General features: G+C 44.3%; 1 protein-coding gene across 2 annotated transcripts in view; it reads left to right on the top strand.

The window, feature by feature from the left end:
* Uggt1 (UDP-glucose glycoprotein glucosyltransferase 1) overlaps positions 1-15675 on the top strand; it is a 122702-nt gene extending 107027 nt beyond the window's left edge. For both annotated transcript variants that reach the window (XM_040729666.1, XM_040729665.1), the window contains 3 exons: positions 7930-8046; positions 8450-8603; positions 11469-15675. In XM_040729666.1, the coding sequence (XP_040585600.1) occupies positions 7930-8046; positions 8450-8603; positions 11469-11494 (297 nt within the window). In that variant the 3' untranslated portion in view covers positions 11495-15675. The remainder of the gene's footprint in view (positions 1-7929; positions 8047-8449; positions 8604-11468) is intronic.
* Positions 15676-15924: the final 249 nt, after the last annotated feature.

The following is a 15924-nucleotide window of genomic DNA, read 5'->3' as shown; positions in this document are numbered from 1 at the left end:
GTTGTATTCTCAACTGCTGATTTCAAAATAGGTATGTTTTGATAGTTTTAACTACATCTGTTAGGTATTGGTATCTTTCTGTTTATACGTATGTGGACTGCACTGAACTTCTTAGATATGTAAAGATTACTTTTGCTTTGAGACGTTTTCTGTATTCCTGTATTCTCTCAGCACTGCCCCTCCTTCCCCCTTCCTCCCCGCTCCTTTGGGTCTCCCAACATTGCTGTGGTGGTCTGACCAATGGAGGATCAGTCTCTGAGGTTGTGTTTATTCTCTCCCCTCTCCTGCCCCTCCCTTCCCTCTCAGGGTTGTGTTGGTGGCTTATGTGTTGCTGTGACCACAACAGCTTACAGGAGGAAAGATCTGTTTTGGCTCCATGGTTTCTGAGGGTTTCAGCCCACCATGGTGTGAAATTCCTGGCACAGCAGCTGAGTTCTTGGTGGCAGGAAGTGTCTGACCAGGAAACAGAAAACCACTAGAAATGACCAGGCTAGTCTACCCCATTGCTCACAATTCAAGACCTGCTTCTGAAGGCTCCTGCGTCTCAGAGGAGGATCATTCGTTCACTGAAGAGCAAACATTCAAAACACAAGCCTCTGGAGACATTCATATTTAAATAGGGGGTTCTTTCTTATGTGGTGTGAGGTCAAGCTTTTAATTGCTTTATGTGATGTGCAGTCATTTGGCTTGTGTTTGTTTGTTGTTTGTTTTGGTAAAGATATGGCATTGCCTTGGCTGATGTGGAACTCATAGAGTCCCACCTACCTCTACCCAAGGTGGTTGCTGCTAGACCTGGCCCAGTTTCTTTTCCTTTAAACAGGACACATTGACTGGGTGTGGTGACACACACTTTTAATCCCAGGGCTTGGGAGAAAGAGGCAGGAGGATCTCTATGAGTTTGAGGCCAATCTGGTTTACACAGAAAACTCCAGGACAGCCAGGACTACATAGAGAGACCCTATCTCAAGATAAATAAGTCAATAAATAAATAAAGAGAATACATTGCTGTACTATACCATCTTAGTCAGAAATGGGGTGGCCAAGGCCAGAGAATATAGTTTAGTGCTAGAGTGCTTACCTAATATAAGCAGGACCCTTAATTCAGTTACTAGTACTAACAAGGAAAATAGAAATGAAAGATTCATATGTACATAGGCATGTCTCTGTGACTTTTAATTTCTTCCGGTGGTCTGTCTTCATGCCCGTTCCACAGTATCTAAATTGGTATAGCTTTGTATGTTTTGGAGTTCTTTGCTCTTGACTGGTATGGGTTTTGTTGTTAGATTTTAACGATTTTATTTTTATTATTCTCAGGTAGGTCTGAGTGTGTGCCACATGTGTGCATGTGTCCTCAGAGGCCATCAGATATGTTGAGGATACATGTGATTGTGAGTACCTGTATGGTGCTAGGAAACAAACTCGGGCCCTCTTAACTGAACTCTCCCCCTTGGTGATGGCCAGTCATGTTTTCTTCATCAGCTTTAGAGCCACTGAGGAGACTGGTAAGGCGTGCCTTTCAAAGTCTGTGAGGGTATTTCCAGAGAAAATTAACTGAGGGAACAAGACCAGCCTGAGTGTCAGTGACACTGCCCCCTGGCAGAACCCCTGTGGTGAAAAGGGAGACCTGGCTCGTCTAAGTTGCCCTCTGACCTCCACACCTGGCGTTTGAGCGTGCAACACACACATGCATGTAGTAAATTTAAAAAATAGCTGCCCTAATGGGTCTGAAGGAGACTCTTACTGTGTGAGAGATCTGTGGCCTGTGCTAGCCTCAGACTCTGTCCAGCCTTCCTGAGGTTCAATTACAGGCTTGGGCTTCTGTGCTCAGTTCTCATTGTGGTTTTGATTTTGATTTTGGTTTTTAATGATAACTGCTACCTTTCTGTTTGGCTATTCATATGTTATATGTGGAGGTTTTTTAAAGCCAGTTGCCCATTTTAGAGTTATTAGTTTATTGAGTTTCAGGAGTTCTTTGAATGTTATGACTATTAATCTATTATCAGATAAATGGTTGACATTTTCTCCCTTTCTTTTGTTACCTATGCTGTTTGCTGTCATTCCCTGGAGTTCATAAATAAATCCAATATCATAGGGATTTCCTCTGTGCTTTCTTCTAAGAGTTTTGCAGTTTAAGGTCTTTGCTATAGCTTAGTTGATTTGCAAATAGTGTAAGGTAAGGGTCCATCTTCACTCTTTTGTATTTATACTCATTTCTTTTGGGGAGGGCATCATTCTATGGATTTAACCCAGGACCTCATGTTGCTAGACAGCCCTCCACCACTGAACTGTACCCCCAGCTCCCTATAATTGAGATATGTATTCGGTGAATTTAAACTTGCGACTTGAATTTAAACTTGGCAGTTATTTATTTTAGGAGTTTTCATGCAGTTTCCCTTTTACAGGCCTTTGGTTTCTGATGTTCCAATTGAGCTTTTACCTGCTGCCCTGATGATTTTAAGATTAGTTTCTTGCTGTGTTTAAGATTTGTATCGCAGTGAGGTGGCCGGGTGGCTGGTTGTGGGTTTTGGTTTTTTGAGACAGGGTCTCTTTCCCACTGTAGCTGAGGCTAGCCTGCATCTCCCAACGATGAACCTCCTGCTCTGGCTTCCCTGTGCTAAGTGTACAGGCGTGTGTCTCTGTAGCCACCTCTACTGAGTTTCGACAGATCTTCTGCTAGACACTTAGGTTTTCATTTGGGTCTTGCTTGGTTTAACAGGGTTTGGGGTGGGATGTTTCTTTAAAATTTGTGATTTTATTCTATTTGGGGAATCGTCTTTGACTGCCTTTAAGTAGTATCCTGCAGAGTTCTTCCTGCAGCTAAACTCTTTTACTTAGTGCGCTCTCTTTTGTTTAATCCTTTATTTAGTCTTTTATACTTTGTTCTTAGGATTCCCTGTTTATTTTGTTTAACCTTCTGTTTGTTCCTAATTTTAATTAGGATAATTTTAGTTTGTTTCCATTTTAATATTTTTTGTTTTTAGTTCTGTGCTGAAAATCTCTATCCTGTATTTTTACAATGGTCTTATGTAGAGTGACGATATTGACTTGAAGTCTTTGTATCACCTGCTAGCTCTCATTTATACAACTACTGTGGATCTGATTCTATTGTCATGTCTTGTTTATGTTTGCTCTCGGCTGTTTTTTTCTTTTACTGAAAATTGATTCCCCCTCGAATAATATATCGTGATTACAGTTTCCATTCCCTCCCAGTTCCTCCCTACCCCTCCTCACATCCGGATCCATTCACTTTCTGTCTCTCATTAGAAAATAAACAGGCTTCTAAGGGATATCAATAAAATAAAATGTAAAAAGATAAAACGAAACTAACACATTAAAATTAGACAGAACGGACAAACAGACAAAAGGGAAAAGGTACAAGGCTCAGGGACTCATTTGCACATTCAGGAGTCTTGTAAAAACACTAAACTGGACTGAGCAATGGTGGTGCATGCCTTTAATCCCAGCACTTGGGAGGCACAGGCAGGCAAATTTATGTGAGTTCGAGGCCAGCCTGGTGTACAGAGTGAGTTCCAGGGCAGGTTCCAAAGCTACAGAGAAACCCTGTCTTGAAAAAACCAAATCAAACCAATCAACCAACCAACCAAACTAAACAAAACAAACAAACAAAAAAACACCCCACTAAACTGTAAGCCATAGTATATATGCAAGGACCTGTAGGGTTAACATGTGAGTGTTGAGTGTGTGTGTGTGTGTGTGTGTGTTTGTATCTGTGTATATATAATAAAAAGTAATGTATTTATGTGTGTATATATGATTAAAAGTAAGATAATTTTTTAAAGGAAAAAACCCTGATATCACATTGTGAAACAAGGAACCTCCAAAGGTGTCATTGAATTCATTTTCTTTTGACCATCTCCTGCTGGGCGTGCAGCCTACCCTTAAGAGTAGTTTGTTTCACCAGTGAGACTTCCTTGGAGAAAACTACATTTTTTACCTGGAAGTGGTGATCAATTGGAGATAGCTTCTAGATTAGGGATGGGGGCATGTGTCCACTTCTCCTTTCAGCCCAGGACCCCAACTGGTGCAGACCCATGCAAGCCCTGTGTGTTGCCTCAGTCTCTGTGAGTTCCTGCGTGAGGTGGCTGTTGACTTAGAGGACCTTGTCTTCTTGGTGTCCTCCATCTTCTCTGGCTCTTACTCTTTTTCCTCCTCCTCCTCTCCCTTGGAGTTCCCTGAGCCCTGAGTGGGAGGGATTTGATGGAGACATCCCCTTTAAGGCTGGGTGTTCCAAGGTCTTTCACCCTCTGCATAATCTTGGCTATGGGTCTCTGTATTTGTTCCCATCTCCTTCAGGAGGAAATTTCTCTGATGATAACTGAGCAAGGCACAGATATATAAGTATAACAATGTCATTGGGAATAATTTTATTGCTATGATTTTTGTTGTTTTTCTTATTCTTATTATTTTGTTTTGTTTTTCAAGGCAGGGTTTTTCAGTGTAGTAGCCCTAGCTGTCCTGGAACTCACTCTGTAGACCAGGCTGGGCTCCAACTCACAGAGATCTGCCTGCCTCTGCCTCCTGAGTGCCACCATGCCCAGTTGTTTTTATTTTATTTTTTTAAAGGACAGTGGTAATTTGTTTGCCTAGGTCCCTGGGCTACCTAGTCTTGGTTCCTGGTTACCCAGTCAGCGTCAGGTATGGGTCCCATCTGGTGGAGTCGGCCATAAGTGACGTCAGATATCGGTTGGTGACTCCCACACGCTTTGCGCTGTCATTGCACTAGCGTCTCTTGCAGGCAGGACACAGTTGTAGAGCAAAGGTTTGTGGCTGGGTTGGTGTTTACATTTCTCCTTTGGTAGCATGCAGCATACCTTTCTATACCAAAGTCACTAGCATATAGGGGTCAAAGCTCTCTGTGTGCACCAGCTCATCATCTCCATGTTTAATGAGTTGGGTGTTGTCTTCAGCAATAGGGTCTTACTGTCAGTTTGTGGAGAGCAACCTATAGTCTTGACAACAGCCTGGGTTGTTTGGGGTTCCTATGGGGGGGGGAATCCTTTGGCCAATAACTCAATTAGATGTAACCTACCCTCGGTTCTAGAAACTGCATTTGGTAACAAGAAATGTCCAATTGAGGCTCTGGCTCCCTATTATTTTTGTTTATTTTCTGCAGTGTCTGAGATACTGTTTTTGTAGGGTTGTTTGTAGAAATTTGAGGTTGAGAATAGTATCTTCTGACAGAATTTTAGTTTGTCTTGTCAGGAGCCTAGTAGTTCTACCATCCAGGATTATTGAGGTTAGTTTTAGACTCTCTGATTTAGCCTGCAGTCTTTGGTGGGTCTTTTATTTGCTGTATTCAGTATTTTTCTATGACTGTGATAAAACACCATGACCAAGAGAAGAGTTAATTCGGGCTTATAGTTCCTAAGGGAGAGTCCACAGTGGGGGGGGAGGTGTAGATATGACAATAGGCTCCTGTAGAGCTTCCATTTTCAACTGCAAACTCCAAGTGAAGAGTGGGGCAAGGCTGGGAACTCTCAAAGCCTACCTCTGCTGATGTACTTCTTCCAGATTGGCCACACCACCTTTCCCTACAGCCCCATTCACTGGGGTCCGTGGGGTTCAAGTCCCTGAGCCTATGTGAGAAACCTCATCCAAACCACCACAGTTGTTCACTCTGAAGTTGTGGGTGTGTTCTTTTAGTACCCAAAGCTGGCCTCCTTGGAACTCCTATCAACTTTTATGTGCATCTTTGTTACTGAGGTTGATTGGTTGTTGAAATCCTTAGAAAACATTGCTTAGCAGCTTATGTACTAGAGGAAGGACTCCAGATTCTGCAGTTTTCTTAGTGGGTCACTGTTCTCTGGCCTGATAATTTATTCCCTCATTTGCTCTTTGATGCCTTCCGCATGTGCTTTTCTTTTGTTTTTGATGGTGGTGGTGATAGGGATTGAACTTGGGTCATATGCGCAGAACACACACTCACTGAACCACACTCCCAGCCTCAAGCGTGTGTCCTTCATAACATCATTCAGCTCCTCAGCTGTCTTCAGGATTCAAGTTAGCCTCATTTACCTTGTCTACCAGTACTAGAGGTAGAATTTGCTCTTCCCGCAGAGTACAACGTAAATGGACACTCTGTTCTTTGTATTGCAGTAGTGCCAGGCCAACAGTGTCTAGAACCAAACTCTGATACATCGAGACTGATATTTGACAATTTAAGTTTAATGTTTATTTTGTTGACAGGTTTCATAAAGGGAATTGTCTCAGTTACTTTTCTTTTTCTGTGACAAAGGCAACTGATAAAGCTTTAATTAGGCCTACATTTTCAGAGGGTTGGAGTCCTTGATGGTGGAGCAAAAAACATGGTATAGGAACAGCTGAGAGCTCACATCTTGCCTACAAATGAGAGAAAGAGAGAGACACAGGGAATGGTATGAGCCTTTTTAAAACTCAAAGCCCGCTCTCAGGAACACACCTCCTCCAACAAGGCCACATCTCCTAATTCTTCCCAGTAGAGATGGTTGCGAGCTGCCGTTTGTTTGGTTGGTTGGTAGGAACAGTTCCACCAAGTGGGGGCCAAGTGTTCCAACCTATGAGCCTATGGGATCCCATTCTTATTCACACCACCACAGGAGTCGTTTATCTTATCCCATTAAACACAACATTAAACACAAGATATAAGTGATGGTTGCTTGCAACATATCATTGGTCTGCCTTGGTTTGGTTTGAAGACAGGCTCTCACATAGCCAGGCTGGCCTAGAACTCAATGACTGTGATTCTCCTGCCTTTGCCTCCAGAGTGCTGGGATTGCAGTTGTATACCACTACACTCCGTTAACTGCCCTACATCGTTGTGTGTGTGTGTGTGTGTGTGTGTGTGTGTGTGTGTGTGTGTGTGTGTGTGTGTGAGTGGGGGGGTTCCGAGACAGGGTTTCTCTGTATTGCTTTGGAACCTGTCCTGGAACTCCCTCTGTAGACCAGGCTGGCCTTGAACTCACAGAGATCCGCCTGCCTCTGCCTCCCAAGTGCTGGGATTAAAGGCGTGCGCCACCAATGCCCGGCTTCATCATTCTTTACAAACATCACAGTCAATCATTTCTGTACATTTGATTTCATTGATATACTGGATTATTTTTCCAGCATGTTAGAATAATGGAGCATTTTACTGTGGGAGACATATGGGCTCCTACACTGGGAATGGGACTCAGACAGGAGAATCAGAGCTTCTCTTCTGGAAAATTATAAGCTATAAGAACTATCTCTTCTCCCTAACTAAACTACAGAAGTAAACAGTTGCCAGGCAGTAGGACTTCACAAGTCCTAGACCACGTTGAGCGAGTGAGACACTGTCTCAACAAAAACAAAAGAATAGCATGTTTTAAAAAATTTGCCTTCATACAAGAAAGTATAGTTGAATTCTGTTTGTGTTGGTTTTTGGTTTTTTTATATATATAAGTGTTTGTCTACATATGTGTACTGGAGGAGACTGGAAGAGAGCACCGGATCCCCTGGAACTGGAAATCCATACAGACGGTTGTGAGCTGCCATACAGTTGGTGGGAACCAGCCTTGATACTCTGTACGAGCTGCTGAGGCTCTTAGTAGTCCCCTTCTTAGGCCCCAGTTGAGGTGGTATTATTGTGTTTGTAAGGTTTTTTGTTTATGTTTTTACCTTTAATTACTTGTGTGCATGTCTGGGTGTGGGTATGTGCATATGTGTGTAGGTGCCTGTAGAAGCCAGGAAGGGGTATCAGATTCCCTGGAGCTGGAGTTACAGGTGGTTGCAAGCTGCCCTCCTTGGGTGCTGGGAACTGAACTCTGGTCCTCTGAAAGAACAGTAGACTCTTAAATGCGGAGCTCTCTCTCCAGCCCTCTGGGTGAATTTTAAGATAACATTTTTGGTTGCTTGTATTTAAATTTCTTTCTGAGTTTTAGATCCCTGTGTTTTATTTTCTTTATCAAACAGGATTTGCCCAATAACATGATCCATCAGGTGCCAATCAAATCCCTCCCTCAAGAGTGGCTTTGGTGTGAAACATGGTGTGATGATGCTTCTAAGAAGAGGGCAAAGACGATCGACTTGGTGAGCTGCTTCCCTGCTGTGGCCTCTGACAGTGCTGGGTGGTTGCTGATGCTGGTTTGAGTTGGCTCTGTCTAAGTTGTGATGGGAGCTGCAAAGCGAGCGTGCCCTGGTCATTTCAGCAGGGATTTCTTCGCTTGCCACAAGGAGCCAGATCCCCGCAGCTGGCAGGGCCGTTTCTGCTGAGTCACTACTTGTCTTCAGTCCATCTCTGCTGCAAAGGATTTCCACTTAGCCTGTAAACTTTGTTGCCCTTGGTTTTGAGAGTACCTTTCTGTGTAACCTGGCCTAACCTTGAAGTCCCAATCTTTCCTCAGTCTCATCCATGCCCACCGGAAACCCCTTTGATATCTCTACGGTGTGCCATTTCTTTAGCTCCACTGAGATGTGTGTGTTGTGTTTTCAGTGTAATAATCCCATGACTAAAGAGCCCAAACTGGAAGCTGCTGTGCGAATCGTCCCCGAGTGGCAAGACTATGATCAGGAGATCAAGCAGCTGCAGATCCTCTTCCAAGAGGAGAAGGAGATGGGGACCCTGCAGGAAGTGAGGACACAGGAAGGTAAGTGTGGGCCTGGCTGGATAAGTAATTCTTTGTTTCTGGTCTCTGTCTCTCTGTCTCTCTCTGTCTCTGTCTCTCTCTCTGTCTCTCTGTCTCTGTCTCTGTCTCTCTGTCTCTCTGTCTCTGTCTCTCTGTCTCTCTCTGTGTGTGTGTGTGTGTGTGTGTGATGGGACATGCCATGTGTTTGTGAGTGCCACCACATACCTATAGCAGTCAGAGGACAACTTACTTTGAGGAGTCAATTCTCTATTCCTTCCATGTGGGCTTTGGTGATTAGACACCTTCCCTACTGAGCCAACTCCCTGACCCCAGAGGTTGGTTCTTTCCTGGATTACTGTTTCAGGTACTTTACAGTACAGAGAAACCTGCCGTTGTTTGGAGAAACCTTACAAGAGCCTTCATCTTTGTTGTTGTTTTGTGTGTGTGTTGTTTTCATTAAATCTGCCAAGGTACTAAAGAATGAATAAATTTAGATTAAAACAAATATATACTCATTTGAGAGAAAATAGTGTAAAATAGGAATATTGAAGTGAGGATGAAGTGCTTGTATTTAAACTGAAGATAAAAAAAGATATCAGACTTTTTTACATAAAACTCCATCTTTTATTCCATATCGTTTTATTACACTTCAAAATACATTCATTTATTTCGGGGGCATACATCACTGGGCATGGCAGCACACACCTTTAATCTCAGCACTCTGGAGACAGACAGGTGGGTCTCTGTGAGTTTGAAGTCAGCCTGATTATGTAGTGAGTCCAGACCAGTCAAGGAAACATAGTGAGATCTTGTCTCAAAACAAGAACGAAGTTAAAAAACCAAACACACATACAGTGTTGTTTTAACTGGGTGGCAGGAAGCTGAAAGAGCATAATGTCTGTGATGAGACTTGTCTTTCTGAAGACTGGTATAGCTCTGTGGTAGAACACTTACCTAGCATGTGCAAGACCCTGGATTCCACCCCTAGTGCTTCCAAGGCTAGACATGGATCTCTGTACAAAGTACCTCATATTGTTTACAGTCAAATTAGGGGTTTTGTCTTTGAAGCTGCTAAAACCTACAAATAAATATTTAATACCTTTGCCCATCCATACGAGTCTTAGCAGTTTACCCAAAGCTAGGAAGTGAGAGGATCGAGTGTTAGACTCATTTTTCAGCTACATAGTGAGTTTGAAACCAGCCTACAAAAATAATGAATAAACTGGACTTTGGGTTTTATATTTCTCCTACTTTTTAAATTTTTTTTCATTATTTTTATTACATTATTTTAGAAAAGAGATTGCTTCACATGTCAATCCCAGCTTCCTCTCCCTCCCCTCCTCCCGTTACCCTCCCCATTATCTCCCCCCCAGCCTCCCACCCTATCCCCACTCCCTTCCACATAGAGGATGTCCAGAGTCTGTCATTTCATTCAGGACAGGATCCAGGCCCTCCCCCAGGAGTCCAGGCTGAGAGAGCATCCCTCTTTGTGCTATGGACACACGAAGTCTATTTGTATGCCAGGGATAAATACTGTTCTACTGCCCAGGGCCCCATAGCATAGGTTGCCCAGGCCTTTTCACTGACTCTCACAAGAAGCAAATGCAGAGCTTAGGTCTTGAGTGACTTCACAGTCCATTCTGGAGACTGCCAGGATAGTAAGACTCACACGCTCAACACAAGAACAACTCGAATTTGGAGCAGGAGAGATGGTTAAAAGCACTGTAGGTAATTCCAGTTCTAGGGGATCTGATGCCCTCTCCTGAAGCCTTTGTGGGCTCAGCATGCATGTGGTACACAGATATACATTCAGACAAAACACCGATACACATAAAAGATGAAAATAAATACCTTTTTTTTTAAAAAATGAAATTCAGCCAGGTGTTGGTGGCACACACCCTTAATCCCAGCACTCGGGAGGCAGAGGCAGGTGGATCTCTGTGAGTTGGAGACCAGCCTGATCTACAAGAGCTAGTTCCAGGACAGCCTCCAAAGCCACAGAGCAACCCTGTCTTGAAAAACCAAAAAAATAAAATGAAATTCATTATGAAATTTATAAATGGACAAAGAATATGAACAAAATATTCAGAAGAAAAGCCATGTAGGAATAAGGAGACAGAAATAAGTTAGAGTCACCATTAATATCTGTATATCAAAAAACATCGATACGTTGGTAGTGGTGTACATGGAGGAGACAGTGGTGAGACTCTGGTGGATGAGCCTGACTGAAGCTGTGTGGCTCTAGAAAGCCCTTGTTAAAGCAGAGTGTTATCGGAGCCTCGAATCCTGTATCACTGGGGACAGCAGGCAAAATGACTGCTGCACAGCCTGATATGACATGGGTCTGATCCCCAGAACCCAGGTAAAGTGAACGGACTCCGCACAGTTGTCCTCTGACCGACACATGAGCACCATGGCATGTGCACACAGTAATCAATAAAAACGTATTATGAAAGAAAATGCCTCAATCCTCAGCAATTCCTCTGTTGAGAATGCATCTTAAATAATTCAGTACAAGGAAAAGCAATACACACAAAGAAACTTACTTTTCTGTTACATATCAGTCAGTAACATTAAAATAGTTTAAGGATCAGAGAAAACAGCTACCGTGGCACACGAAAAAGTTTGGAAGTGTAGAAGATCTCTGCAAAGTATATTGGCTGAGAGTCAGTACTGCCCTTTGAAAGCAATGTGGCCATGGTTCCAGCCAGCAGCTCTTAAAACTAAGAATGGGTCCTTTTATGTTTGCTTTCAGACTTTTAATACAAAATGACCAAACCCCAAGCTCTTGTAACCCCACCTAAGAGCTACAGTGGGGTGTGCTGTGGACAATGCTCACACTGTGTTTACAACTTAAGTCTTCCATTCTCTTGTTCTTTTCCATAGGACCTCAGGAACATGAAGAATTATGATCTTTGGAGGAAGATAGGAAGTCCCACCATCCGACAGTTTTTGTACTAACTGCTAGTTTTTCTCTGATCTGTCGATACAACTGCTGATGAACTATTAGGCAGGTGTACCACACCTATTGATTTAGACTACTGCACCCTAGTGGGTGCTGCATCTTTGGGGCTAAGGCTCTGTTGGATTTGTACCTCAGAGGAAGACGCGTGGCTGATCTTCTGGGACTCTCTTCACACCGGAGGGAGAAATGGTGGCAGCAACTGAAAGGAACTGAGTCCTTTGGTGCGCACACCCACGGGCACACATTGCTGCACTGGCTCAGAAGCTGGCCAGACAGCCACCATGTCCTTCCGTACCTCAGTTTACCTGCAGCCCTCGCTGCACTGCAAATGCCCACCCTGCACAGGTCAGGCCGGCAGATGCTTCATCCAAGGCCCGTGCCTCAAGGTCTATGCCAACATGCTTCTCACATCTCGTGCCCCATACTCTCTTCCCGAGCTCAGGCTCGTTGTTTAATCGAGCCCACCTGGTAATCATGTGTCTTCAGGGTTGGCTCAGTTGCTAAGAAATCAGTCTTCAGGAGAACCGGGGTGGCTTGAATGAGGGTCGGGGAAACTCCAAGCAGAGGAGTGTTTTGTGGTGTTCAAAGGTAGAAGACAAAAAAAATTGGCCATTCTCTTTCAGTCCATTGTGGCTGAATTTAAAGGAAGCTTTATTCTATTCACAATGAACTTTCTAGGTGATTGTTTTGTAAACAATTTTTATATTTATGAAAATGTTTGCTTTTTCTTCCTACTTTCTAAAAAACTATTGGTACAAGGTTCCTGGCTGGGCACAGGTGTACTGAGTTCCTCAATGATCCATCTCAGTGTACAGAGCCTCCATCTGATGGCCACCATAATGTCTGCCCTTTCCCTTGTAGAATTTTCTCTCAGACCTATGGCCAGGGATAACTGTCTCCAGAACTCAATTTCCTATACTGTCTTTTCCCCTTTTATTTTGACTCTGTGGGTTGCCTGTGGCTTTTAAGACATGCCCAAGGCCTGGTCCAGTTTTAAGGGAACTGCTGCTGTGTGAAGCAGCAGCTGTCATTGCTTTGTGTGGCCACAGCCACAGCCCAGCCTCACCTGATCAGGAGCAGCCTGGGCTGGGGAGCCCGGGACGTGGTGTTACCTGGCTGCACAGGTGTGTGGTGTCATCTCTGCCCAGGAATCAGGATCTGCAGCAGAGTTAGAGCACTGCTGGGCACTGGCCTGCCTTCTAGCTCATGGGGGCTGCTCTTCCCTCTTCAACCTTTTAGAAATGAGAAGGGAGCCGGGGTGTGGCTCAGTAGCAGACAAAGTGCTTGTCTAGCAAGCTCAAGGCCCTGTGTTCCATCCCGGCACCGCACCCCGACTCCCACCCCAAATAAAAGAAAGAGTGAGCATGAAGAGGGAGTACACATGGGTAAGTCCTTCACGTCTGAGCTAGGTAATACATGCGTTTCAAGGAAGGATAATCTGCAGTAGCCATAGTCGGGTTTTGAATGGACAGTTATTAAGTAATAAATAGTGAGAGACAGCAAAACAGCATTGATTGGGAACTCACACAACTGGAGTTGCCCACTGCGTGTCCTGGGCAGAGCAGAGTGATCCCTCAGGTAAGGCTTCCAAGTAAAAAAACAAAGAGCAAACCTAAAGTACCATCATCCAATTCGGTGCTCACAACATCCTGCAGAAACCAGCGGGGGACGCAGAAGCAGGCAGCTGGAGTTCCCTTTCTCCAGGCTGAGCTGCAGTGTTCCTTCCCCACTGCGGGCACTTTTGTAGCAGGGCTAGGCAGTAGCTGATTCCTCTGACCTTGGGAAGGATCTGGGAATGAGTGACTTCCCAGCTATATTCAAGGATGCCATATTTTGACTCATCCCCAGACGAAGGGCCTTGGAGGACACTTTGAGATAAACATGTTCCATAGCCAGCTTCTGAGCTAGCACATGACATCAACACACTGTACATTGCAACAAGAATTTTTAAAATAAAGATTTCACCACACATATATCAAGTAATTGATTTTTTCCCCCCCATTTTCAAATCCTTTGTTCAGGCTTCATGTCCACATTCTATTAAGCTTTCAGGGATGCCACTACCACTGTCAACTGTAGGCAGAAACGTGTTCCCAGTGTAGTGGGAGCCTGTGGTGAGCCAGAAATAGTCAGGTCACAGGGATGTGCTTTCAAATGTGGGCCCCAGCGGCCACTTCCTTATTTTACCAAGTCATTTACCCATCCTCCGTGGGGACGGAGGTGCAGAGTATGTCCTCTGTGGTCCTTCAGTCCCTCATGTGTCACCACCCTGACATCAGTCATTAATAGTTGATGCTGGATAGGTCAGACCCTGCTTGCATCTAAAGTTATTCGGGCCTTCCTCTGTCAGCTTCTTCCTTGCTTCCTGTGGATTAACCATCTCTACAAATTAGGCAAATGTCCCAGGACGAGTGTTGGTCTCATCTGATACCTCCACCGTGAAAAAGCATACTGTGACTGAAAATATTTTCCAAGAAGCAGGAAATAACTGGTCACATGGATGGTCCAAGCTTCTGGAAAGTTCGTTGTTGTTCTTGGCATGCGTGTATATATATATTTTTTTTTTCATCTTGTCATGTAGTAGTAGAAAGTTTCCTTTCTGAATCAGTAGGGTAGTGTGACCTATGACATGTCAGAATTACATGCACCAGTGTGAGTCGGTCTCTGTGTTCTATGGAAAGTGGCACTTGATTGGCATCTAGGGTGGTTGGGGCACAACTCTCCATCCTGGATTCAGTGAAAAGTTGACAGTATTGGAGTATTGGTTTCATAAGATAGTTGACCTTGTTAGTCTGGCAGAAGTTCGTTTCTGATTGAACATGTTTGTCTGAAGGTGCACACTTGTTGTACCGGGCCTGTCTGGTTAGAGGCAGGCTTCATGGCAGAGCTGGGTTTCCTCTATTCTCCTTGAAACTTTATGTTCTGAACCTTGTTGACATGTTTTATCTGCTCTTAGGCTGAGTCCCTGAGCGATGCACTGAGAGCCCAGTGGTATAGAAGGAAGAAAAGAATAGGAAGTAAACTTGAGTGGCATGATTTACAACTGGCCAGACAGCTCTCACATGGTCAGGAGTACAGAGTCACTCCTCTTGTCCCTATCTCTGTGACTAAATCTTTTTCTAAAATTGTTTTCCTTTTACCTGCATGACTAAAAGAAATCATTTGCCTGAGGAGTTGAGAGGAGCCCTGGTCCACTTTGCTGGATGGATTTCATGGGAAGCTGTCTAGTGGGCAACATCCTGGTGATGTGGACTCTTGACTGTGACTTCTGGGGCTCCGTCTTTTTAGTGAGTTGTCAAATACTTGGCTTCCTGGGGATATTGTGTGATGACCAGAGTCCATCAAATGGCTCATCGTGTTTCTTGTTTAGTAAGGTAGCTTTTGTTGTTGAAATTCATGAGCTCCTGTCTCTCTGCCTTAAGGTAATAAGGAAAGTCTTAATGAGGACTTTTCACATACCAGATCGAGTTCAAGCACATTAAACACTGTCGCTCAGGAAGTTACTGAAATTTCCAAGTGTCTGGAAGGTTCTCATTTCCTATTCATCGCTGGTGTTTTGTCTCTCCTTAATAAAAGAAAGAGCCCTTCTGTGTCCCCTAGCAGTGGTGAGTCCATGAATTGGGCAGAGTCTCCTCCTCATGTTGTCATTGAATGCCACTGGTGATGGAGTCAGCGCCAAGCATCAGCGTGCTGCGGGGAGTCCATGAAGCTGGGGGTGGAAAGCAGGGGCCACTCCTGAGTTTCTGGTCCCTGGCAATGTGAAGGGCCTGTGACTCGTGAGTAGGGCGTGGAGCCATGCTCTTTCCGCCTGTGTTTTCTGTGCTGCCTTACTTGTTCCCATTGAGCTCAACAGAGAAATGGGCACCATTCCCTCAGCCACATGCAAACTACACTAACCTAGTTGGCAATTTGAAACAAAAAACTTCCAAGTACTCTGTTTTCCAACCAAAAATATGAAAATGGAGGCAAAGCTTAGGGTTTTTAAAGAAACTGTGTCCTACTTTCCGTTCAAACCAGTACCTCACTTGGTGTGAGGTCAATGTCTGAACGTCATGGTCCAAAGGAATGCTGGTTTTATCATGAGAGGAAGCTCTGCTCAATACAATAAACTTACATCTCTCTTCTTTACATCTGCCTCGGTCATCAAACGCTCTCTCTCTCTCTCTCTCTCTCTCTCTCTCTCTCTCTCTCTCTCTCTCTCTCTCTCTCTCTCTCTCTCTCTCTCTCTGTGTGTGTGTGTGTGTGTAGGAGGGATAGATTGGTAAAGGACAGTCTAACCCTTCACCTGTCAGAAGTCACAAACCCTGATTGTCTGACCATAGCCAGGCCCCCAACTCTGGGACCTGCCCCCAGCAGAGCCTGGATGACAAGCTGCCC

This window comes from Mesocricetus auratus, unplaced genomic scaffold (genome assembly GCF_017639785.1).
Source record: "Mesocricetus auratus isolate SY011 unplaced genomic scaffold, BCM_Maur_2.0 Super-Scaffold_100021, whole genome shotgun sequence".
In the NCBI taxonomy this organism is placed as follows: domain Eukaryota; kingdom Metazoa; phylum Chordata; class Mammalia; order Rodentia; family Cricetidae; genus Mesocricetus; species Mesocricetus auratus.
This window is presented reverse-complemented; position numbering and strand designations above follow the sequence as displayed.